Source organism: Ranitomeya imitator, chromosome 1 (genome assembly GCF_032444005.1).
Source record: "Ranitomeya imitator isolate aRanImi1 chromosome 1, aRanImi1.pri, whole genome shotgun sequence".
NCBI lineage: Eukaryota > Metazoa > Chordata > Amphibia > Anura > Dendrobatidae > Ranitomeya > Ranitomeya imitator.
Genome location: NC_091282.1, coordinates 144,936,121 through 144,960,645, shown reverse-complemented (window position 1 = coordinate 144,960,645; position 24,525 = coordinate 144,936,121). Strand labels below are relative to the sequence as shown.

The 24,525-nt window shown below is 46.2% G+C and overlaps 1 protein-coding gene across 2 annotated transcripts in view; it reads left to right on the top strand.

The window, feature by feature from the left end:
* Positions 1–24,525, top strand: part of TMEM161B (transmembrane protein 161B) — a 76,495-nt gene that overhangs the window by 24,798 nt on the left and 27,172 nt on the right. For both annotated transcript variants that reach the window (XM_069751397.1, XM_069751406.1), the window contains 6 exons: positions 6,404–6,507; positions 8,026–8,112; positions 9,780–9,877; positions 10,767–10,923; positions 11,171–11,322; positions 14,735–14,795. In XM_069751397.1, coding sequence (XP_069607498.1) covers positions 6,404–6,507; positions 8,026–8,112; positions 9,780–9,877; positions 10,767–10,923; positions 11,171–11,322; positions 14,735–14,795 — 659 coding nt within the window. The remainder of the gene's footprint in view (positions 1–6,403; positions 6,508–8,025; positions 8,113–9,779; positions 9,878–10,766; positions 10,924–11,170; positions 11,323–14,734; positions 14,796–24,525) is intronic.

The following is a 24,525-nucleotide window of genomic DNA, read 5'->3' as shown; positions in this document are numbered from 1 at the left end:
GCAACTTCTCTTTCATTATAGAGCAGTACATCTGTGAATTCAATATCTCAATGAAATACAGCTTCCTGACACCAGCAGCACTCATTCAGCCCCAAATACGTACACTGCCACCACCATGTTTTACTGTAGGCACCATGTATTTATGAAAAGACTGAGACGTGGTGGTGGCAGTGTCCTTAGGTGGGGCTGCATGAGTGCTGCTGGTGTCAGGAAGCTACATTTCATTGATGATATCTTGAATTCACAGATGCACTGCTCTATAACAAGAGAAGATGTTACATTACTCCATGGCCTTGGTAGACGTGAACTTTTCCAAAACCACCACAATACAAAACACTTCCGTTCAATTGCTGAAGAACAGTATGAAGGTGATTTGATTACCTGGAGTGTCTCCTGATCTAAATACATCTGATCACCTATGTGGAATTCTGAAGAGATAAATTGAGCCTCACTCTCCGTCCAGCATCCACGCTCTAAGGGTAAGTACACACAGGGCATTTTTGCTGTGTTTTTTATGCTAATTTTCAGCTGCTTTTACAGTACCAGCAAAGACTATGAGATTTCAGAAATCTCATGCACACACATTGGGTTTTTGTGAGGTCCGTATTTTGTGCTTTTCTGCGTTTTTTTTTACATAGGGCATGTCCCTTCTTTCAGCGTTTTTCCAGCGTTTTTTCACCCATTGACTTGAATGGATGGTGAAAAAACGCTGCAGATACGCTAGGTTGAATTTTCTTGCAGCATATTTGCTGCAGAAAAGTCAAGGAGAGACGGATGTGACGTCACACTGGGCTCTGCTACATCTAGATGGCAGGCTGCATGATGCGTTCATGCAGCCTGTCATCCAGCAGCGGACCCCCCATTCACTTAAATGGGGGGTCCAACATTAGTGTTTGACACACTGTCATATGCATGACAGCGCCGCAAACACCGCTTCTGATCAGTGGGAAAATCCTCCCCGCCGGTCAGAGAGCCGCAGCTCTCCGCTGTCAGAAGAGAGCAGGAGCGATCAGCTGTGATCGGAGGTGTAAACTCACCTCTGGTCACTGGTGTTAGCTGATGGGACTACTGCTCCCATCATCTGACACCTACAGCCACCATTTACTGTGAGAGCAGGAGCGACAGATGGGAGTTTTCATCTGCCGCTCCTGCGCTATAAATAAATAAAAAAACCGCGTGGGTTCCCCCCTAATTTTGATAACCAGCCAGACAAAACTCACAGCTGGGGGCTGCAACCCCAGCTGTCAGCTTCAGCAAGGCTAGTCAAGAATAGAGGGGTTCTCACGCTTTTTAAAAAAAAATTATTTACATAAATAATTAAAAAAAACTGCGTGGGGTCCCCCCATTTTTGACAACCAACCCTGCTAAAGCTCACAGCTGGGGGCTGGTATTCTCATTCTGGTAAGGGGCCATTGATATAGGCCCCCCAGTCTAAAAATAGCAGCCCGCAGCTGCCCAGAAAAGGCACATCTATTAGATGTGCCAATTCTGGCGCTTTGCCCGGCTTTTCCCACTTGCTCTGTAGCGGTGGCAAGCGGGGTAATAAGGGGTTAATGTCACCTTACTACTATTGTAAGGTGACATTAAGCCGGCTTAGTAATGGAGAGACGTCAGTAAGACACCTATCCATTACTAATCCTATATTAATTAAAGGGTTAAATAAACAACCAGTAAGAAAAAAGTCTTTTAATGAAATAAAACACACACAATTTTGACAATTTTTTTATTATCTGCCATTCCATAGCGAAGCCCTCGATCTTCTGCAATAAAAATAAAATAAAAAAGCAAACGTATACTCCCTGATCCGTTGTAGTCCGATATAACGAGTGTCCCACGCAGTATCTGGGGGAGATAAAGCTTACACCCAGGAAAGCTGCTAATGCGACTGCTCCCGGCTGTAAGCAACTGGGGAATGAATGAGACGGAGCGGGCGCAGGCTCAGTAACTAGCGGTGACGTCACCGAGCCTGCGCTCCCTCACAGCCTGACCGGAGGTAACCACTGCACCGTGGGAAAATGCCGGGGAAGAACATACTGCAGGTAATGCATCTATTCTATTCTATCTATCTATCTACTCTATCAATCTATTCAATCTATCTATTCCATCTACAGGAAGTTGTTTTTTTTTTCTCTGTGTGCACTCAACTTTGCACAAAGAGAAAACAAGCCCAGCAAAAAACGCACCTAAACCTGCATTTTTTGCACAGCTTCTTTCCTGCCAAGGTGATCGGGCTTTGCTGCAGAAAAAAAAAGCAGCAAAAACGCCCTGTGTGAACTTACCCTAAAAAAAAATATTTTTTTTTTCTAACGTCTTCATTCCATGACTTCAAGAACATCGTACTGCCCTTAAAAATCATGGCGTTCATGCAAATTACTAGATATAGTAGTTCTTGATGTGTTTCCAAATTTTTGGATATTGTACTTGATTTAGTGAGATTTATTTTGTGCTCTGTGCCGAGCACTTACACCAGAGTTTTGTCCAAAACCATACAAATGGGGATTCAGACAGTGTCTCCAGAAGGACCTGCTGGGAACATTGTGTCGCCTCTTATTTGGCATATTTGCAATTTTTATTCTGTAATGTCCTTTGGAAGTAATTTTTCTCACATGCAAAAAAGAGGATCATTATTCATCATTGTTTTTAATCAAAATGTCATTAGCATTTGGTCAGTTTACCAGTTTTTGCCATCAGTGTTCCAGTCAGTGATTCAAACAGTGATAATTCACTGATGGTAAAACAATAAAACAAATTACAAAGCTCCTATAGGTTACAGTGTTACTCACAGACAGCACACAGATTGCACATGAACGCCACCCGTGACCCACAAAACACGAACATGTGGACAGCCTTATAGATTATAATGGGAGTGTGTCCTTTCCGTGAAAAACGCAGAACACATGTTACTCATAGATGTCTGAATGAAGTTTTTGTAAGCAGTGCTGCGGAGTCGTGGAGTCGGTGTCACGGAAATTGAGGAGTCGGAGGTTTGGCTTACCAACTCTACAGCCCTGTTTGTAAGGTGTCATTTCCAAAATCTGTTATCTTTTTGGTTTTCCTGCTATTCTGGCACCTCAAGGACTTTACAAACGGCGCCTAAAAACTTCAGCAGAATCTGATCTCCAAAAGTCAGAGAGCACTTCTTCACTTCGTATGCCTAAAAAGTGATTTCTTACCACGTGTGGGAGAAATTCTGTGACAAATTGTGGGGTCCATTTTCTCCTATTACATTTTGTGAAAATGACAAATTTAGGCTCAAAGCAACATTTTATTGTGGAAAATTACCATATTATTTTAATTTTCACAGCGAAATGTTATAAAATTCTGTGAGACAACTTTGTTTTCAAAATGCTCATGCTCTCTACAACCGTAGACGAATTCCTTGAGGGTCAAAGTTTCCATAGTAGGGTACCTTTTTTTTTTGGTGGGCGCTGCTTTTGGGCTCTGCAGATGCATTCACAAACTTCTAGCATAATCTGCCTTACAAAAGCCGGATGGCAACTCCTTCCTTTCCTCCATGTAAATGGAGGAAGTGCTAAACAAATGTCGGTTACATCTTCTCTCACTCCCTTCCGTGAAATAAAAATATGGGGCTAAAGCTTCATTTTAAGAAAAAACAATTATTGTTACAGGTAATTGAAATTCTGATGTTTTCAGTTGTTTTCATTCTTTACAACTTTTAGGCTGTTTGCCCACGTTGCTTTGCCCATGCTACGGATTTTCCCGCTGCGGAATCGCGTGACGATTCCGCCGCCATAGGATTGTATTGAAACGCTCACTTTACGCATGTGGCTATGCCCACCATTTGTGAAGTGAGCGCTTCATGTGTGGATGGTACTCAGGGTTTGCGGGAGAGGAGACTCTCCTTCAGGCCCTGGGTACAATATTCCCGTAAAAAAAATAGAATTAAAATAAAAAATAGGGATATACTTACCTTCTGATGGCCCTGGAGTCCTCCCGCCTCTCAGCGGTGCACGCGGCGGCTTCCGTTCCCAGGGATGCATTGCGCGAGTCACCTGAAATGACGTCGTGGTCACGCTGCCGTAACGTCGCAAAGGTCCTTCACGCAAAGCATCCCTGGGAACGGAACGTACCGGGAGCACCGCTAAGGAGATCGGGGGGGCCGTCGGAAGGTGAGAATAACCATATTATTATTATTATTATTTTTTTTTTTTTTTTATTATTATTATTTTTAACATTCTATCTTTTACTAATTAATGCTGCATAGGCAGCATCAATAGTAAAAAGTTGGTCACACTTGTCAAGTACTATGCTTCAAATCGCTTGTAAAGCGCAAGCATTCTGCAAGCTAAAAACGCTTGTGTTTTACCCGCGGCAGGGAGTTGCAGGAATGCTACAGACTTTTCCGCAGCATTTCTGTAACGTGGGCACATAGCCTTACCGTACAGGTTAACTAATTTTATACCTTAGCGAACACAGCAATACCAAGTGATTTTTTTTTCTTCTTTACCTTTAAAGGGCGAAATGGGGGGGGGGGGGGGGGAGGTCATATGCATTTTTTGTTCTTTTAAGTTTTTTAAAGATATAAAAAATATTTTATTATTACTTTAATTTTTAGAGTCCTTTACTTGATCCCGTGACCATCTGATTTGATACTACAATGTGGTTATGAATCCAGCCAAGTGCAATTCCGCATTTCTGTTCTTCTTACTCCCATAGACATAAATGGGAGCCACAAAACCAGCATCATGAACTACTTTTATTCCCAGTTTGGGAGTTCACACAACATAGCTTGTTTTGCTACACTGTGATAACTCCCATTAATTTCTATGGGAGCCAAGTGAACAGCATGGAGAGGCTGCGCTCAGGCGTTCTTCCTATCTTGGCCTTATTAAAGGCAAAGATGAGAATAGCCCTTTAATGAGTGCAGGGCAGGGAAGTAGATGGTCACTGTTTTCACCATTAAAGGGAACCTGACACTTGAAAAAATGGTATTAATCTGCAGGCTTCTGAACCTGTCCGGCACTTAGATCCCCACTGCCAGGAGGAAATGGACTTTATTCCTCCCAGTAGCGTCCGGTTTCAGTCATGGAGTGACGCCTGCGCAGGTTCAGTCACTGCTCTGTGTATAGAGATCACTGACTGTAACCGCACCCCCAGCACTGACTGACCGCCGGCCCTCATGAAGACCTGCTGTCTCTATACACAGACCGGTGACTGAACCTGCGCTGGCAACACCTCCATGACTGAAACCGGAACACTACCGGGAGGAATAAAGTTAATTTCCTCCCCACATCTGGGGTGTAAGTGTCGGCACCAGGCAGGTTCAGAACACTAAAAATTCCCCACACCATAAGCACGGAGGACCGTAAAAATCAGGAAAACCTACAGAGAAAGTCCTCCAAAGAAATCATATAAAAATATAATTTTTATTGAGCCATATTCAAAACATAATTAAAAAAAGGATGACATCATACAAAAAGGACAAGCAAACATTGGGCAGAGGTATGAATCCGGTCCAACAATAATGATACTTGAACAAATAACAACAATAGTAACCCACCATAGATAAATCAATAGAAAGCACAGTGCTTAAGTGCATGTGCATATGGACCAAAAACATACTAAAGGACTGAGTGCAGCTAGTTCAGTAATACGATGCAGTATATAATAAGTATATAATAAGCAAAGTTGCTTGAGAGCCTTATAACAAAATATTCCTCTGCACATCTTAGCCATACATAGAAATAAAGTAAGAGAGAGTTCATAATAAATATTTGGCTTGGCTAATGAATGCACATACTTACCCAGAGTCCAGGCTGCCACAACGTACCCCTGACGCGCGTTTCGAGACTCTCTTCCTCAGATGGGGATTTCTCTGTTGGTTTTCCTGAGGTTCAGCACACTGTTAAGCTGCGAATATCTGCAAGTTCATAGCGTTTGTCACGTGACCGGTTTCCTTTGAGAGCCTCTGTAGAGGACAGGCTGTAACCTCAGTTTTGCCATTGTTGGACTGCGCGGTGTCTGCTGAACAATTACCGAATTCTTATTTCCCATCAAGGAAGCAAATCTGAAACTAGGAATACTGTATGTTCAGACATTGCTGTATGTATGATTGTCGCCCTGAACCTATAATTCGAGAGTCGAGACTGCTCCAGCCTGCAGAAAGCGCTTGTTACACTGAGCGTAGTGACTGACCAGGCCCAGTGTCCTGCTGCGCTCCAGCGTGTCTAGTACTATAGCCGACATCCTTCCTCTTTGCGTCACACAGTCAGTCGTGCGCCATAACTGCATCCTTTGTTGGTTTTTTGGCCACCGTTTTATTTTCCATATGCATCTTTATTACTGCTGAATGCTACATGTTGCCTAGAGTGATTACCTGTGTATACGTCGCCATAAATGCTCTGTGCTGCCACTCATACGTCATGTCCACTCTTCTCTGCAGGGTGTGATAGGCATGCAGCTGGTTGTCACAATGGTGATGGCCAGTGTCCTACAGAAGATCATACCTCACTACTCGCTGGCCCGCTGGCTCCTCTGCAATGGCAGGTAACGTCTAATGTTCTCCTAATAACAGTACAGTAAGACCTGAGCGGACGACATCCATAGAACTGTGAAGGTTACATACAAACCTGTAATGTCAGCCACCTTGTGTGCTAGCTCTGCAGGCGAGTCTTTAAGATGATCGAATATGGACAGTATGTTGGAACTGAAAATTAGTCCTGGCAGATCTGGTTTGTGTAATAAATCTTTGACGCAACAAGAAAGCGCACTGTACGCAAGGCACATGTAGAATCTGGTGTGCTGACCACATCTGCATCCTTGTGTCAAGTATGTGGGCCCGGATTGGACTCATCAGCCACCTCCGGACCCATAACTACTAATTCTCTTCCAACCCTGAAGTCATGGTCATCTTCGAAAACGAAGGACGAACATCATCAATAGAGGTCGTGTTCAGAAGAATGACATGTACTTTACAGATTTCTCTCTTCAGAGTATTCCTCTAAGAGCGCGGTCAGATGACCATATACCGGACCAACGTAGTGTGAGGACTCCCACCTCGAGAGTGACAGCTTCTTATTAATGTATGACGCTGTGACGCTCGGGTCAGGAGAGCCGCCAACCAGTCTGTGCAGTGATTTCCAATTAATACAGTCGTCTGACTGCCCCAAAAGCAGCTGTTTGATGGGACAGGTGATAAGTTATTGATCCCCGACCACCACTCCATTTATTATCTATAGGGCTGTCTGCACTAAGCGTTTTCTGGCAATCCATTCGAGAAAAAATACAGCGGCGGTCGGACATTCTGGAGTAAAAGTGCCCCGTTCTGCCTATTCGTGTGATTTCTAGCGGTCGGCCCTCCAAGTGATCAATACGTTATCACCAGACAAGCCCTGTCCCCTCAGTTTGGCCCCTTGTGTCCTCTTTTGAAGGCCCGTCCCCTCGCCACATTCACTGTAGGCCTGATAGGATGTGTGCCGGAGCCTAAAAATGCCAACAGCAGCGCCATTCACAAGGAGAACAGCGATCCGGACGCTCGCCTTATTTCTACTACTAATGTGTTAGAATAATTACCGTATTTCTTTCTGTTCACTATACTGTATGTTACGAAGTGTTTGCTAATGTCTTTACATCTACAGTATTGCAGCTTTAGGAGTTATTTTAAAGGGATGTTTCAGTTTCATGAAATTACATATTATGCTTTTTAAATAATAAGTTACTTATGAGTTTTATGTGTCAGGACATCAGTAATAATAATAATAAATTAATTCCTAGGGAAGCAGTGATGGTGTACTTACTTTTCACACATCTGTTCTGCATTTTGACTTTGTTTTTGTTGACTGAATAGTGACACAGTAAAATCTGCCATCTGAGGTCGTATCTGCCGAGTTTTGTGACCTTCTAAAGAACAGTTGTTTTTTTATTTTTTTTTATTTTTGGCCTCCTGATAAGTGAATGCGCAGGACTTAGTTTGTACTCAGTTCTTCTCATGGCTGTATGTGAAAGTCCTCCTGGATGTGAGCCAAGTGATTTCCCTAATATTACCGCTATGATTATATTATGCAGCTTATACTGGTACCAGCATCCTACAGAGGACGAGTTACGGACACTTGCTGGAAAGCAACAAATAAGAGGAAAGAGCAAGAAAGATAGGTAATGTGTTATTGTGCATGTTCTTGTAAGTGTTCTCACTTTTATATTGATAATGTATCATCAGGATATGTCATCAATACAGGCGGCGGCCATATGTAAGTAAAGTGTGGGGCGGAAACGGCCCAGCTCCGTACACGGTGTAGTGGCCTCTGCAGGTCACTACAGATCAGCTCCTATTGAAGAGAATAAGACCTGATCTGCAGTGCACAGGAAATACAGATCTCCATGTAAGGGCTTGTTTCCATTTTCGAGAAACACGTCCGTGTCTCGCATGTGAAAACCAAGCTCTGGCGCCGGCACTTTCGAGCGGAGCGTGCAGCTCCATGTGTTGCTATGAGGCCGCAGGCTCCGCTCTGGAGTGCCGGTGCCAGAGCTTGGTTTTCACATGCGAGACACGGACGTGTTTCTCAAAAATGGAAACAAGCCCTTAGCAGAAAATGCAGTGGACACAGGTGCACACTGGACGCTGAGAAGCTGTCAGCTCATAGATTGCACGTGTAGGCAGAGGCCTGTCAATGCCAGCGGGCGGGGAGAAGCTGCCAGGTATTCATCTCTCCAGCTAGTCTACAGCATAGTCTCAGTCCGCAGCAGCTTTTAAAATATGTTTTCTCTGAATTTCAAAGCCAAACATGAGTTTTTACAGCCAGTCACTGATACATGCTGCCTATGAATCCGGCAGTATGTATCACCTGTCAGGTTCACGTTAAAGAAGCACTCGTCCCATCAAAGGTTTTATCCTCTTAATATATTGCAGTCATCATATTATATAGCACTGTGTACTTACAATTGCTCACTTTGCTTTTCTGCCCAGTAACACTTCTCTTTTCTCTGCTCTATGCAGAAACAGGAAGTCTCTTGTCCCTGCAGTTATCACTCCCCTCTTCACCTCCTGACCCAGCTGCTCCCTCCTCCCCCCTGCCAGGGACTTTTGCAGTCACTGATGAGTATAAAGGGAAAAATGATCTCCTGTTTCTAGATAAATCTTAGAAGGATTCAGATAGTCAGTTTTTAGTCACATGATGTCATAGACCTGATGGAAAAGAGAAGCATTAGCTGAGTAGAAGGGCAAAATGAGCAATTGTAAGTACACAGTGCTATATGTTATGAAGATTGCAATATATTAAGAGGATAAAAAGTTTGATGGCAGGAGGAGTGCCAATGCTGTTATATGCATGACCAAGCCTTATATAAGATGGCTTATCCTAAAGGATTTCTTGCTGCAAAACTTTAGTTTTCCTTGCAGAGCTGTACTCGAGACTGACTGGTATTGCAGGGATCGGCAGCTGGCACCATGTATTTCTACCTTGTGTTGGTGGAACTCCAGCTTCTCTATTATATGTAATAAACTCACCTGACGTCAGTGTGAATTCCTGCAGTCTTGAGGATGGGACCCCTGTGTGAAACTAGTGATTTCTTCTTCGAATACATAACCAATTTATTAACTAGTAACTAATCAGCCAGTAATGGCTCAGTGCAAAAAAAAACAAGTTTTCTGAAGATGTCTTAATTCCCACAATTACTCCTGCAGTCGTCATACAATTTTAATAGACCAAATACAAGAAGCAGCTAGCAGGCGCAGACCCCTCTCGTTCGTCGTTAGGGAGGGGACGTATGGACCTGCTGATAATTTTAAGTTAAGTGTGTCTTCTTTCCCTTTTCTGTTGCAGAAAGTATAACGGCCATATCGAGAATAAACCTCTTACCATTCCCAAAGATATTGACCTCCATTTGGAAACCAAGACTGTTACAGAAGTCGACACTTTAGGTGAGGTTTCTTTTTGTTTTTTTATTTTGTTTACCATCCAAAACTATTTCTTCTCTTTTATTATCTTGCCCTTTTTGTGCACGTTTACAGTGATGTTCATAGGAACACATGTTTGGCTGAACTTGAAAAAATATTGCAAGGTGGTGCAGAACAAGTCACTAAGAATCAAATTTGTCCGGAAATACTAAATTCAGAGTTCGGTAAAACTCTCAAGCACATTGGAGTCATAATTTGTCATACTTTGTTCCCGTTCCACATCTCCTGCAAAAATAAATTTCAAGAGGGGACTGCTTTTAGAAAGCACGACAGCAGGCTCACACTACCTTTACTTATAACATGTAACCGCAGAGACAAATAACTCGGGATAAGAGCAGCAGACACAGAACATTGAATTTATGATGAAAAAAAATCAAGGTTTGTAACGTTGCTTCAGGTTTTTATTATAAATCATTGGAACAATAAAACATAAATTCATTGCAAATGTGCACATATCGATGTCCATGGTGGGCGCCGGCCAGAAGTACTCATTTGCGGAGCTGGCCGACTTCTTATAGTGGTCGCCACATGATATTGCACACTCACCTATTGATTTGAATGGGAAGCGCATGTGCGGTATCCTGCCTCGGCCTCTGCCAGAAGATGGCCAGCTCCGCAGGTGAGTACTTCCAGCTGCCAACACCGATAACAGCTGATTGGTAGGGGAGCTGCATGTTGATCCTTGGCCAATCAGACATTGATGACCTATCCTAAGCAGCAATTCTGCTTAGACTCTGCGGACGTTTATGCGGTGTATTCCACGTTATTGGGAACCATTACAATAGAATATCCCGGCATATGTTGTATGTGTTGTATTAACTCACGACATACTCAGTGATTTATTTCCTTCCAGCCCTCCATTACTTCCCCGAATATCAATGGCTGGTAGACTTCACCGTTGCTGCTACTGTCGTGTATCTGATAACTGAGGCTTATTACACTTTAATGGGTCCGTCACAGGAGATGAATATCAGCATAGTATGGTGCATGCTCGTCCTGGCATTTGCAGTGTATCCTTTATCATTATCAATGATCATAGTTACATTTGTGTCATTTTTTTATTTTAGAATTGTAAAGACACATTCAGTATTTCAGCGTCTGCGTCCACAGATTATAAGAGTATGTGGATAGAGCGGCGGCATTTGTAAATTTGGCAGAAGTTTTATAAAGATGCTGAACAGTTCACACTTGGATGGTGACAGCTGAGCTTAAAGCGGCAATATAAAATCATGTCTTTCCTTGACGGTCCGTGTCCAGCAAAGTGCTGTTCACTCTGACAACCCATTACTTTAAAGTTGAAGATGGCGGTGAGAGATCTGTCTGTGTCACTTTTGGATTCTTTTTCTTTGTCAAAGCCATGGCAATTCTTATTGTAACAGAAAGCTACCTGGAGTTCGGCCTGGAGACAGGTGAGAAATTCTCATTTCTATATTTTATTTTATTTTGTTTTGTGTTACAAAGTACAAAGGAATATTGAATGTATAAACGATGTGGTCCACCCTCTTGCCCATGTGCATACGCTGCTAAAAAAAATACTTACACGTCACAATGTAGTCCAAAGTTGGTTAAAGTTCAGGGCTATTAATCTGCCCGGGTTAGAAAGCTTGATGTGGATCTATCTCACCTGCTGTGGTGCACTGGAGAGGTAAAAACAAGACGACCCTCAGAAAGGGGATGGTCACAGACAATGACGCTCCCTTTTCCTCCCTGACCAATTCTTCTCTAGTTTTGCATTTTGCTAGTGTTAAGAAAGAAGATATGCACACAATGGGATCAGCCATAAATAATCAATTTTATTTTAACACATCGTTACAAAAAGAGGCAATAAACAAGACAAACAATTAAAAACATTTAAAAACCAAACGGACCAACCCTCATTCCCCAAGACACAATAATGAGGATCAATGTGATAATGCACACAGAATGTGTAGATGGTACAGAGGACATGAAATCGGACAGCAGGTTCACATAATCAAAGTAGAAATCCTCAATGCCCCGTGCTGCCAGCTGACCAGACCCCTTCTGGTCTTGGGGGATGAGGGTTGTTCCGTTTGGTTTTTAAATGTTTTTAATTGTTTGTCTTGTTTATTGCCTCTATTTGTAACGATGTGTTAAAATAAAATTGATTATTTATGGCTGATCCCATTGTGTGCATATCTTCTTTCTTGCTTCTTTCCTGATATTTTTTTATATGCACGTGGTTGATCCCTCTCCTTATATTGTGTGCGGTGCCCGCCTCTCTTTGTTGTTTCTATACATTTTGCTAGTGTTCTGGTCACTACTGGTAGCATGTGGTATTTCCAGCCCATTCAAGTTGCATGCATATTCCAGCTCTTCTAGGATGGCACATCCATACAGGCCAGCATGTTATGCTGCCTCACAGCACAGTCTCAGGAGCATGGACCAGAAAACAGGGTGTTAAACGAGGAGAGCTGGACAGGGTTGTAGAAGCGTATAAACCAAGGGTAGGGAATCTTTTTTTTTTTTTTCTGCCAAGGGCCATTTGGACATTTATACCATCCCTCGGGGGCAGTACAAACTCCGCCCACAAAGTACTTCCTGACTGTGGCACTGGTTTCAGGACGTAATGTTTCATTGCATGCCCTTCAGTAGTGAACACTGTGTGTGTGTGTGCTAACAGAGCAAGAAGAAATTAATGAGCTGGTTGTAATCAAAATACACCTCCCTGCCCAAGAATGCGATCCCTGGGAAACTGCTCGGGGGCCTGATAAAAGGTCATCGAGGGCCGTAAATGGCCCTGGGCCTGAGGTTCCCCACCCCTGGTATAAACCAAGCAGCAGAATCTGTATCTTCTGCTTTGTGTGAGGAGCAGCACTGCCCCGACCTCTACAAAATGACTTCCAGGCTAGTTTCTGACCAAACTGTCATAACCACACCCCATGAGGGCCTGGAGTCCTAGAAGGAGTCCTGTGATCACAGCCCAGCACTACGCAGCTTGGTTGGCATATGCCAGAGAACGCCGGTATTGGCAGATCTGACCCCCGTTTTTTTCACAGATGAGACTAAGTTCACACTGAGCACGTGTGACAGACATGAAGGAGAGTGGAGACACTGTGGTGAAGCTTATGCTGCCTGTAACATCATCCAGCATGAATGGTTTGGTGATGATATGGGGAGTCATGTGTTTGGTGTATGCTCAAACCTCCACATGATAGACCGCGGTACCCCAATTACCAGGATGAAATCCTCAGTACCATTGTCAGACCTTTTGAGGGTGCAATAGGCCATGGATTCTTTGCAGCACAGTGTATAGGCCGATGATGGGAGAATTAATGCCATTGACCTATATGTACACGTTTAGAGAGATGGGACTTAGCTTAGTAAGCGCCTAAAAGCTTTACCCTGACATGATAATGACTGTGTACACAAATAAGCACATTTTATATCTCTTATTACTATGCAGCATATCCTTACATATAGCTGTGTTAGTTATGTGGAAAATCTAGGCAATCTGCTAGCCATTTGGAAAATAAAGCATTTTCAATGTAAACCATGCATAGCTGACCAATGAGCAGAGCTTATTCATCAGCTGATTGAATCAGTTTTGACGTCATGAACATGATTGTTGTCAACAGCCTGCCCCCTCCACCCCCATGAAAGAAAGGGATGTGCTGCCAACGATACCCATTATGTATGAGGATGGAAATATAGCTGTGAGCGGCCTGCAGCGTCTCCAGATTTGTCTCCCATCAAGCACATCTGAGAAGTTATTGGTTGGCAATTCAAAAGGGAGCTGCCAGCAGCGGATCTTGATGATTTGCCAAAGTTCATTTATGTCAAGACAACCATCAATAACCTAATTGATTGTGTATATGCTGTATAGATCAACAGCACTTGTCTATGGGCACAAATCTACCTGTCTAAATGCAGCTTAAAGGGAACCTGTCAGCAGGATTTTGCTAAGTAAACTAGAGACACTGTCAGGTTGGCGCCGTTGTACTGATTAAAATAATTACTTGGTTTTCAGTTAATGAGATTCTCGTGCTTCGGGGCGGTCTTTGGGCTGGGCTTCATGTGGTGCTCTGCTTACATATTCATCCTTATGGCTTATGACGGGTCACTGATCCTTCAGTGACTTGCCCCCTATTTTACATAATGCATAGAATATTGTCAGCTTAGAAAAAAATAATTAACGTCCAGCAAAATGGTGCCTGCGCAGTGCCATCTATCACTTGCCAATAGATGCTACTGTGCAAGCGCCACCGCCATTTTGTTGGAGAGAAAAAAATGTGGCTACAGCAACATGACACCTGCACATTAGCACTTATCAGCAAGCGGATAGATGCTACTGCGCAGGTGCCAGCGCCATGTTGCTGGATGTAAATTTTTTCCTTAGCCCACAATATTACATTCATTATGTAAAATAGGGGGCAGGTCACTGAAGGATCAGTGTGACCGGTCATAAACCCATAAGGATGCATATGAGAACAGAGCACCACATGAAGACCGCCACAGGCCTCCCCGAAGCACGAGCATCTCGTTATCTGGAATCTGTAGATACAGATTAAACAACAACCACAAGACGGATTTCATCAACCAAGATATCATAAGTTATCATTTTATTCAGTACAACCGCACCGACCTGACACTGTCTGTAGGTTACTGAGCACAATCCTGCTGACAGGTTCCCTTTAAGAGATTGGGATGAATTACTCTCCAGCCCAAAGTAGTAAATGCCATCGGGTTGTGACCCTTGTGCCCTCTAACCTTTCTTATTAACCCTAGATTACAAAGTAATGCAGCGTGGAAGGATTTCAATGTCCATAATCTGACTTTCTGAAATGTGGTTTTTTTTCCTAGGTTTTACTAATTTTTCAGAAGGTGCTGTGGAGTTTCTTCAAAAACAAGGCTTGGAGTCTCAGTAAGTATTTTCAGAATCACAATTTTTGTACCCGGCTATGAATCTCTAGGACAATTGAGTCAATAGATTTGATATGAAATGTAAATAATGATATGATATTCTGTGCTGGGAATAACTTTTACAGTTAAAACAGTTGTCTGGTGATGTAAAGCTATATAGGTGGTAACGTGCGGATCAGTGGGGTCCAGCCACTGGGACAAGCATTGATCAGCAAAACGGGCAACGTTTCTCCCTGTTAGCATGGAGCGGCAGTGCACACGCCTGACCAGTACTCCAGCCATTCCTTTTGGTGCTGCCAAGCACTGCACTTTGCTTTTTCCAGCAGCTCCATAGAGAATGAAGGGAGCATCAGTCTTATCCGCCACATCATTTTTTAAATGAAATTAAAGTTCCCTGTTGGGGATAGATTCCTTATCTGCCACACAGTGGATAAGTGATTACTTGTTTTATCTGGATAACCCCTTTAAAATACAAAATGTATACATTCACATATTGAAATCTATTATTCTAGTATCTGTGAAACCCTCCTCCCTATATTAAGAGGATTTAACATCAGTGTTAAAGTGAATCTGTCACCAGACTTTGTTACTTCATCTGAGAGGAGCATGATGTAGATAGGGCAGAGACCCTGATTCCAGCTCTATATCACTTAGTTTACTAGATACAGCAGTTGTGATACAATCACAGTTTTCTCTGCTACAGATCTAGAAGTGCTTTGTTTGATGAGTCCTGTACAACCCAGTCCACATCACTGATTGGTAGCTTTCTCTGTTCTCTGTGCATTAACAGAAAGCTGCTAATCCATGGTGTGGGCTGGGGTTATACAGAGCAGTTAACTATGATCAGCTAGACTTCTAGTCCTGTAGCGAGAAAACACTGATAGCATTGAATCAGCAACACACAGCCTAGGAAATGACACATTTCTGGAATCAGTGTCTCCACCCCTTCTTCATGCTGCTTTCAGGATTACATAGCAAAAGATGTTGACAAATTACATTTAAAGGGGTATTCCAATGACATAAATTGATTGCAGGTCTCTTGGATATACTATCCCTTTATGATCGATTGGTGGGGCTTCAACTTTGGGACCCCCATTCATCATGACTCATCCTTGTACACCTTAGTATGCTTGGAAACTACATCACAACTGTTTTCAAATGAATAGGGCCTATAGCCTGGTGCTGGGAGTGCCACTGTGGAGGGTGAAGGCACCCAAAGCTTTATCCTGATATTATTACAACTAGCTATTGAACCCGTTCTACGCCCGGGTGGTGAGCATTTATATTGGTATATGGTCTCCATCCTGGTATGTGCTGCTCCATCCTGCGTCCCCATCCTGTCATGTGCTGCTCCATCCTGCGTCCCCATCCTGTCATGTGCTGCACCCATCCTGCGTCCCCATCCTGTCATGTGCTGCTCCCATCCTGCGCCCCCATCCTGTCATGTGTTGCTCCCATCCTGCGCCCCCATCCTGTCATGTGTTGCTCCCATCCTGCGCCCCCGTCCTGTCATGTGCTGCTCCCATCCTGCGCCCCCGTCCTGTCATGTGCTGCTCCCATCCTGCGCCCCCATTCTGTCATGTGCTGCTCCCATCCTGCACCCCCGTTCTGTCATGTGCTGCTCCATCCTGCGCCCCCGTCCTGTCAGGTGCTGCTCCCATCCTGCGCCCCCGTCCTGTCATGTGCTGCTCCCATCCTGCGCCCCCATTCTGTCATGTGCTGCTCCCATCCTGCACCCCCGTTCTGTCATGTGCTGCTCCATCCTGCGCCCCCGTCCTGTCATGTGCTGCTCCCATCCTGCGCCCCCGTCCTGTCATGTGCTGCTCCCATCCTGCGCCCCCATTTTGTCATGTGCTGCTGCCATCCTGCACCCCCTTTCTGTCATGTGCTGCCCTATTCTGTCATGTGCTGCTCCCATCCTGCGTCCCCGTTCTGTCATGTACTGCTCCCATCCTGCGCCACCGTTCTTTAATTTGCTGCTCCCATCCATATGCCCCATACACTGCTCCCTAAAGGTTTATGGCCCCCATAAAATGCTCCATAGTATATGCCTCGTACACTGCTCCATAAAGGTTGATGGCCCCCATAAGATGCTCCATAGTATATGCCCCCGTACACTGCTCCATAAAGGTTTATGGCCCCCATAAGATGCTCCATAGTGTATGCCCCTTACACTGCTCCATTATGGTTTATGGCCCCCATAAGATGCTCCATACTATATGCCCCGTACACTGCTCCATTATGGTTTATGGCCCCCTTAACATGCTCCATTCTATATGCCCCCGTACACTGCTCCATTATGGTTGATGGCCCCCTTAACATGCTCCATTCTATATGCCCCCGTATGCTGCTGCTGCAATATATAAAAAAAACATACTCACCTATGGTCGCTGGGCGCCGAGTGCTGGGGGCCTGAGCAGGCGGGGACACCGGCGCGCTGTGGGGGTCAGGTGCCGGTATCGCCGCCAGCTCAGGCTCCCCAGCACTTACTATATTCACCTGTCCTCCGTTCCATCGCTGAGCGCCTCCATCTTCTCGGCCTGTGACTGTTCAGTCAGAGGGCGGCGCCGGCGCGCATTAAGCGCGTCATCTCGCCCTCTGAACTGAAGGTCACAGGCCGAGGACCGGGAAGATGGCGGCGCTCAGCGGTGGAATGGAGGACAGGTGAATATAGGCGATACTCACCCTCCTGGCGGTCCCTGCTTCTCTGTTGGAGATCGCGGTGTGCGTTCAGTGTGAACGCATACCGCGATCTCCCGGGAGCGTCACTCTGTGAGGCCCAGACTGCGCCGGAGCTTGCGCTTGCACAGTCTATAAAGGCTTCGGACAGAGTGACGCTCCCAGCGTTATATTATAGATGACTGTGTACCCAAATAGCCTCGTATTACACAGTTAGGATTTTAGTAGGTAAAAGTTACGTTTACACCCCTCTGTTACTATGCAGTGTGAATGTGTGTGTGTGTGTGTATATATATATATATATATATATACATATATATTTCTCCTTCGCCTCATTGGGGGACACAGACCATGGGTGTATGCTGCTGCCACCAGGAGGCTGACACTAAGTAATACAAAGAAAAAGTTCGCTCCTCCCCTGCAGTATACACCCTCCTGCTGGCTCCCAGCTAACCAGTTCTTGCTTAGTGTCCGTAGGAGGCACACGGACGGGTCTGCTATTCAGACCCAAAGAACTCTTTTTTACCGTTTTTTACTTTTTACTACGGTCGAATGGGGCGACGGATTCTTTCATGTTCCGATCTCCTCGAACCATCAACAGGCGAGCACGGGAGTTTTACCTCTCCGTATCCTCTCCTGCGACGTGGGAAGCCACTGCCTGAGCTGATTTTAGGGGCGACAGGCCCCTTCAAGGGCACCGATCTCCCCCCTCCCTTATCAGACGAGCACTGGAGTTTCACCTTCAGTATCCTCTTCTGCAGCCAGGCCTATTGCCGGACATTCAGCCCTGTCCACCAGGTTTTACCCTCGGCTGTACAGAGGCACCATCCAGCGTGGCGTCCGAGCAGCCCCCACTGCATCACCACTGAAAAAGCGGATGATGGAAGGAGGCAGACGGTTCCTCTCCACCCCTCTTCTGCAGGGATGGTGGATGGAGGCTCCCCAACCCTGCACCGTCCTATCTACCCGGGCACAGCTCCTACCTGCAGCATCTGCCACCCCTCCATATTGGGGTAAGTGCTCCGTGAGATTTGGGTTTTCCGGCGGTCAGAGGAGGGCTCCATAGCGACTGGGTCCCCACAGAGCTTCGCGGCACTTTTCCCCTCAGTCTGCGGGTGCGCGCCAGCCGAAGCCATAAATTTAGTCCCCGGCTTCGGCCCTGTTTAGGCTGCATCCCGGGAAGCCCCGCCCACCGCTTGCTTCCTTCTAGCGGCTCCGCCCCCCTATTCAGGCGCTTCTCGTTCCAGACGAGATCTCGGCGGCCATCTTCTTCCTCCTCCATTGCGGTCACTATTTCTTCTGGAGGGGGCTGCGGCCGGCGGTTTTTCAGCGCTGAAGTCAGCGCTATTCCAGACGGGGGACTCAGAACCTGAGTAAGGTGAATCGCCCCAATATCCCCCCCCTCCCCCCGGCACGCATCCCGGCAGCATTAAGGGACTAGCTTTCCCTGTTTTTTTATATACTTAAGGCTGCAATCTCTGGTGCTCCTGCACAATACAGAATGTATAGTACAGTGTGCAGGCTTGCAAACAGAGAGCTGTGAGTTCCCAGCAATGAAGCTCTCATGACTCATTCCCTGGTGACTCATTCCCTGGTGACTCATTCCCTGGTGACTCGTTCCCTGGTGACTCGTTCCCTGGTGACTCGTTCCCTGGTGACTCGTTCCCTGGTGACTCGTTCCCTGGTGACTCGTTCCCTGGTGACTCGTTCCCTGGTGACTCGTTCCCTGGTGACTCGTTCCCTGGTGACTCGTTCCCTGGTGACTCGTTCCCTGGTGACTCGTTCCCTGGTGACTCGTTCCCTGGTGACTCATTCCCTGGTGACTCATTCCCTGGTGACTCGTTCCCTGGTGACTCGTTCCCTAGTGACTCATTCCCTGGTGACTCGTTCCCTGGTGACTCATTCCCTGGTGACTCGTTCCCTGGTGACTTGTTCCCTGGTGATGGTGACTCGTTCCCTGGTGACTCATTCCCTGGTGACTCGTTCCCTGGTGACTCGTTCCCTGGTGACTCGTTCCCTGGTGACTCGTTCCCTGGTGACTCGTTCCCTGGTGACTCGTTCCCTGGTGACTCGTTCCATGGTGACTCATTCCCTGGTATTTAATACTCTGCCCGGTAGTCGCTGGGCCCATAGGTGCTTCCCCAGCTTTCCATGCCTTTTTATTAAACCCAGGACCAGCATTCCCTGGTCTTAAGGGTCCCCTAGTTTTAAAAGGGTCACATCCCCAGCATTCTCTGCTCTGCCAGAAGCCGGTCTCCTTTTCCTTAGTACTAAATCAGGCCAGTATGCCCTGGTTTTAAAGGCACAGGGCCAGTAGGCACTGGTCTTAAAGGCACATGGCAAGTATGCCCTCGTCTTAAAGGCACATGACCAGCATCCCTGGTCTTAAAGGAGCATGACCAGCATTCTTGTTCTTAAAGGCACATTACCAGCTTTGCTGGTCTTTAAGGCACTTGTTCCAACATTCCTTTCATGACCAGTATTCCTGGTCTTAAAGGCACGTGACCAGCATGCCCTGGTCTTATAGACTCGTGACCAGTATCCCCTGGTCTTAAAGACACGTGTCCAGTATACCCTGGTCTTTAAGGCACATGACCAGTATGCCCTTGTCTTAAAGGCACGTGACCAGTATTTCCTGGTCTTAAAGGCACATGACCAGTATGCCCTGGTCTTAAAGGCACGTGACCAGTATCCCCTGGTCTTAAACGCTATAACCAGTAGGCCCTGGTCTTAAAGGCACATGACTAGTACGTCCTGGTTTTCAAGGCACATGACCAGTATGCCCTGGTCTTAAAGGCACGTGACCAGTATCCCCTGGTCTTAAACGCAATAACCAGTATGCCCTGGTCTTAAAGGCACATGACTAGTACGTCCTGGTTTTCAAGGCACATGACCAGTATGCCCTGGTCTTAAAGGCTCATGTCCAGTATGCCCTGGCTTTTAAAGGCACACGACCAGTATGCCCTGGTCTTTAAGGCACGTGACCATTATGCCCTGGACTTAAAGGCTCAGGACCAGTACGCCCTGGTCTTAAACGCAAATGACCAGCATACCCTGGTTTTAAGGGCACATGACCATTATCTCCTGGATTTCAGCATGCCCTGCTTTTAAAGGCACATGAACAGTATGTCATCTTACAAAAGGCACAAGACCAGTATTCCCTGGTCTTAAAGGCTCAGGGCCAGTAACCCCTAGCCTTAAAGGCACATGACCAGTATTTACTGGTCTTAAGGGCACATCATCTATCCTAAGCTGGTCACCCTAACTGAGCTCTGGAGCACTCACATGCTCCCTCTCCTACAATGGGAGCCGTCGGCTAGCAGGGGCCGCAAGTATTCTAGAAAAATGTACAGGTTCTAGAAAATCTCCATCAACATTTGACGGTGATGCACTGGAAGACCTCTAAGTAGGATACCATACCTGGTCGGAATTTTATGGGCGACGGGTCCCTTAAAGGGCTCCGATTTCCCCCCACACCTTCAAGAGACGAGCACACGGAGTGTCGCCTCCATGTATCTTCTTCTGCATCCAGGTCTATCGCCACAACCTGCCCTGTCCACTCGGAAACCTCAATTCTGGGGATGTGGCGTCCACATTTGTGGCGTCCCAACAAGGAGGTTTTCCCCCCTTTGTATCAGATGCAAGAAAGTGGACGATTCCTCTCCACTTCCCTGTTAAGAAGATGGTGGATCGAGGTTTTTCCTTATTTTCTTCTCTGCACGACGATGGCAGAGACCTGCTGGTTACAGTCCCGCATTCTGTCACTTGGCAGACTCGCCGGGCAGAATTTCTTGCGGTATTCCTACCAGTATCCTGGCCGGTGTATCATCAATTAAGATTCCACAGACAGTCGGATAGCAAATCTAGTTCGTTCCGTCTTGTGGTTTCGGGTTCAGCGCTCTACCCTTCCTTAGCCGCATGGGTTGCTTGACCAAAGGGAGAGAATGAAAGTCTCCGGGTCCCAGACCTTATCTACTTCGTTCCACAGTATAGCTGGCCAATCAAATCTTCTGAGCGGGAGACTAGCAAGGGATCGTATCTCTTCTTCAGGCTCAACCAGCAGTGGAAGCATTGGCCAGGACAGTCTAGATCTAAGGGATCTTGGTTCCAAAATGGAGGGAATGAAAAGTATCTCCATTCCTGGACCCCAAACTTCTAACAACCTTTGACAGGGCCCTTTCATTTTTCGGATGGAGTTCCTCCGCTCAGCCACTACTTCAACAGAGAAACGTGGTTGTTTTCTGGCATCCATCGTCATTCGGGATTCTTACCCTCACATACCTATTTCTCCTCTCTACTATAATCTCTTCGCCTTTCCATTCGCGAACAGTATTTTCACGACCTGGCCCTTCTGCCTGGCTACCACACCAGAGTGGTCGCAAGGGTCATGACGGTTGTCATGTTCTTCTTGCACCTTAGAAGCATGGTCGTCCTTCCTCTATTTGGTCGACTTTGTAGCCGCTCTCCTAGGACTACGCTGAGTCGTCCATATCACTTGCAATTACCTCTCTATTGGGCTAGCAGCTAAACTTAGACAAGTTTTTTTCCCTCATTCTCAGCCCAGCAGATCCTCTTTGAGGATGATCCTGCCCAAGAAGGATGGTTACTCTCTCTCGGGTCTAGGTCGTGGCCCTTCTACAGGGAGCTTGCGCACTCGATCTCTCATTCCCTCGGTTCTTTCAATTCGCTAGGAGGGTTCTGAGGGAAAGGACGTCTACGGAAGCAGTTTCCTTCGCTGCGCTCGTTTTCTGCAAGTCAATCAGGCTCTCAAAGGGTAGTCTCTGAGCTCCTTTCTCTTCCAGAGCCTTCTCCTGGCCCAAGGGCTATTGGGAGATACCATTGCCAGTTTTCTTCTCCCGATCATCTCTCTGTAGAACCGAACAGTACGGCTATTCCTTCAGCAGGCCCTCTGCCTTCTGGCGGGTCTTCAGTTGGATAATGCCTCGGCTGTGCCCCAAGTTAGCCATCTAGCAAGTACCCTCAGTCAAGCGCCATGGCTAAGGTACCTCGCACTCTCTGATGGGCCGAGTTCTATCTTCGGTGATCTCAACAGTACATTCCCTGGAGTAGTACACTGGGCGGCAGACATATTCAGCCGTCCGGGGTTTTTCCTCAAGTGAGTGGGAACTTCACTCGGAAATCTTCCATCGGACCTGCCTTCACTGGAGTACTCCAGAGGTAGTTCGGATGGCGTCCAAGCTGAACGCCAATGTACTCCAGTTCATGGTTTGGCCTCGCGATCCAGGACCATTGCAGTGCATGATCTATTCTTCCATGGTACCAATTTCCATAACCCCTCTTCCACTACGTCTGAAACCTTTTCGGAAGCGGGTAGGGCCCCAGTGATCCCGGGAGACCCGCACTGACCATGTCAGGTTTTTTTCTCGCTTGCGGTACTAGTATTTTTCCGGCTTATTGTCTCAAGCTGGAAATATGGTCTTTCTTGCAGGCCTCAACCTGTAGTTCTTCCCTACCACGTACCATTAAATCCGTGGGACCTTAATGGTCCTGGGCATCTTACAGTGGACTCCTTTTCTGATCCGGATAGACTTTTCTATCAGGGAGGGTCTCTCCCCTTCTTTCTCTGCGTTCTTGTCCTCCTGATGAGTCTTCAGATCTCGACGCTCTGTTCTTTATCTTTTTTCCTTATTACCTTCAAGGCAAGGTTGCCCTCTAGCCATCCTATTCCCTCGTTGCCAAGGGGTATTATATCTCCACTGTTGCAGGGGCATCGTCCTCTCATCTCCTTCGGCTCTAGTCCACAAAGCGGAATGGGTTCTCCATAATCTGGAAGAAGCGAGTGCTCCGAGTGGGTACGTATCGAGGACGACGTCCTTCCAAAGGTTGGACATTTTACTCGGGTTTTTCGATGGTAAGTAGGCTTCCTGACGGTCGCAGGAAGGGTTTAGCCGTTTTTCTTCGGCCACGTTAGCCTGGTGGATTCTTTTCTCCATCCAGGAGTCCTTTCGCGCTAGATGCCAGCCTATCTCCCTGTCTGAGGGCTCTAGGCGCCAGACGTTGGCAAGCACGACCGCAGGCTTGCGAATTTCTCCAGGCCGCATGCATTCTTGAAGCACTATAATTCACTCACTTCCACAGATGTGAGTCTGGGCAGGTGGACTTTGCAGGCCGCGGTGGCGCACTTGTAAGTAGCGGCTACACGGCCTGAAGTGATGTTGTCCCCACCCAGGGACTGCTTTGGGACGTCCCATGGTCTGTGTCCCCCAATGAGGCGAAGGAGAAATAGGGATTTTTGTGTACTCACCGTAAAATCCTTTTCTCCGAGCCATTCATTGGGGGACACAGCTCCCACCCTGTTATTAGCTTATGCTTTGTTTTTATCTTTTGATATGTTATACTCTTATATATAATGTGACATGCTTTACGCTTATGTCGTTATTGATCTCCTACTGCTTTTGCACCGAACTGGTTGGCTGGGAGCCAGCAGGAGGGTGTATACTGCAGGGGAGGAGCTAACTTTTTCTTTGTATTACTTAGTGTCAGCCTCCTGGTGGCAGCAGCATACACCCATGGTCTGTGTCCCCCAATGAATGGCTCGGAGAAAAGGATTTTACGGTGAGTACACAAAAATCCCTATACTAGCTGAAGAGCCCGGCATTTTCCGATCACTCCACTATTTTCCCCACTACTCTCATTTTGCACTCACACCTTTTCATTTTCACCTCACACCTCTCATTTTCACCTCACACCTCTCATTTTCCCCCTCACTCCTCTCATTCCCCCCTAACACTTGTCATTTCGACCTCACATCTGTCATTTTCTGATCACTCCACTATTTTCCCACTCCTCTCATTTTGCATTCACACCTTTTCATTTTCACCTCACACCTCTCATTTTCCCCCTCACTCCTCTCATTCCCCCCTAACACTTGTCATTTCGACCTCACATCTGTCATTTTCTGATCACTCCACTATTTTCCCACTCCTCTCATTTTGCATTCACACCTTTTCATTTTCACCTCACACCTCTCATTTTCACCTCACACCTCTCATTTCCCCCTCAGTATATACATGTTTGTCATCTCCCTTATA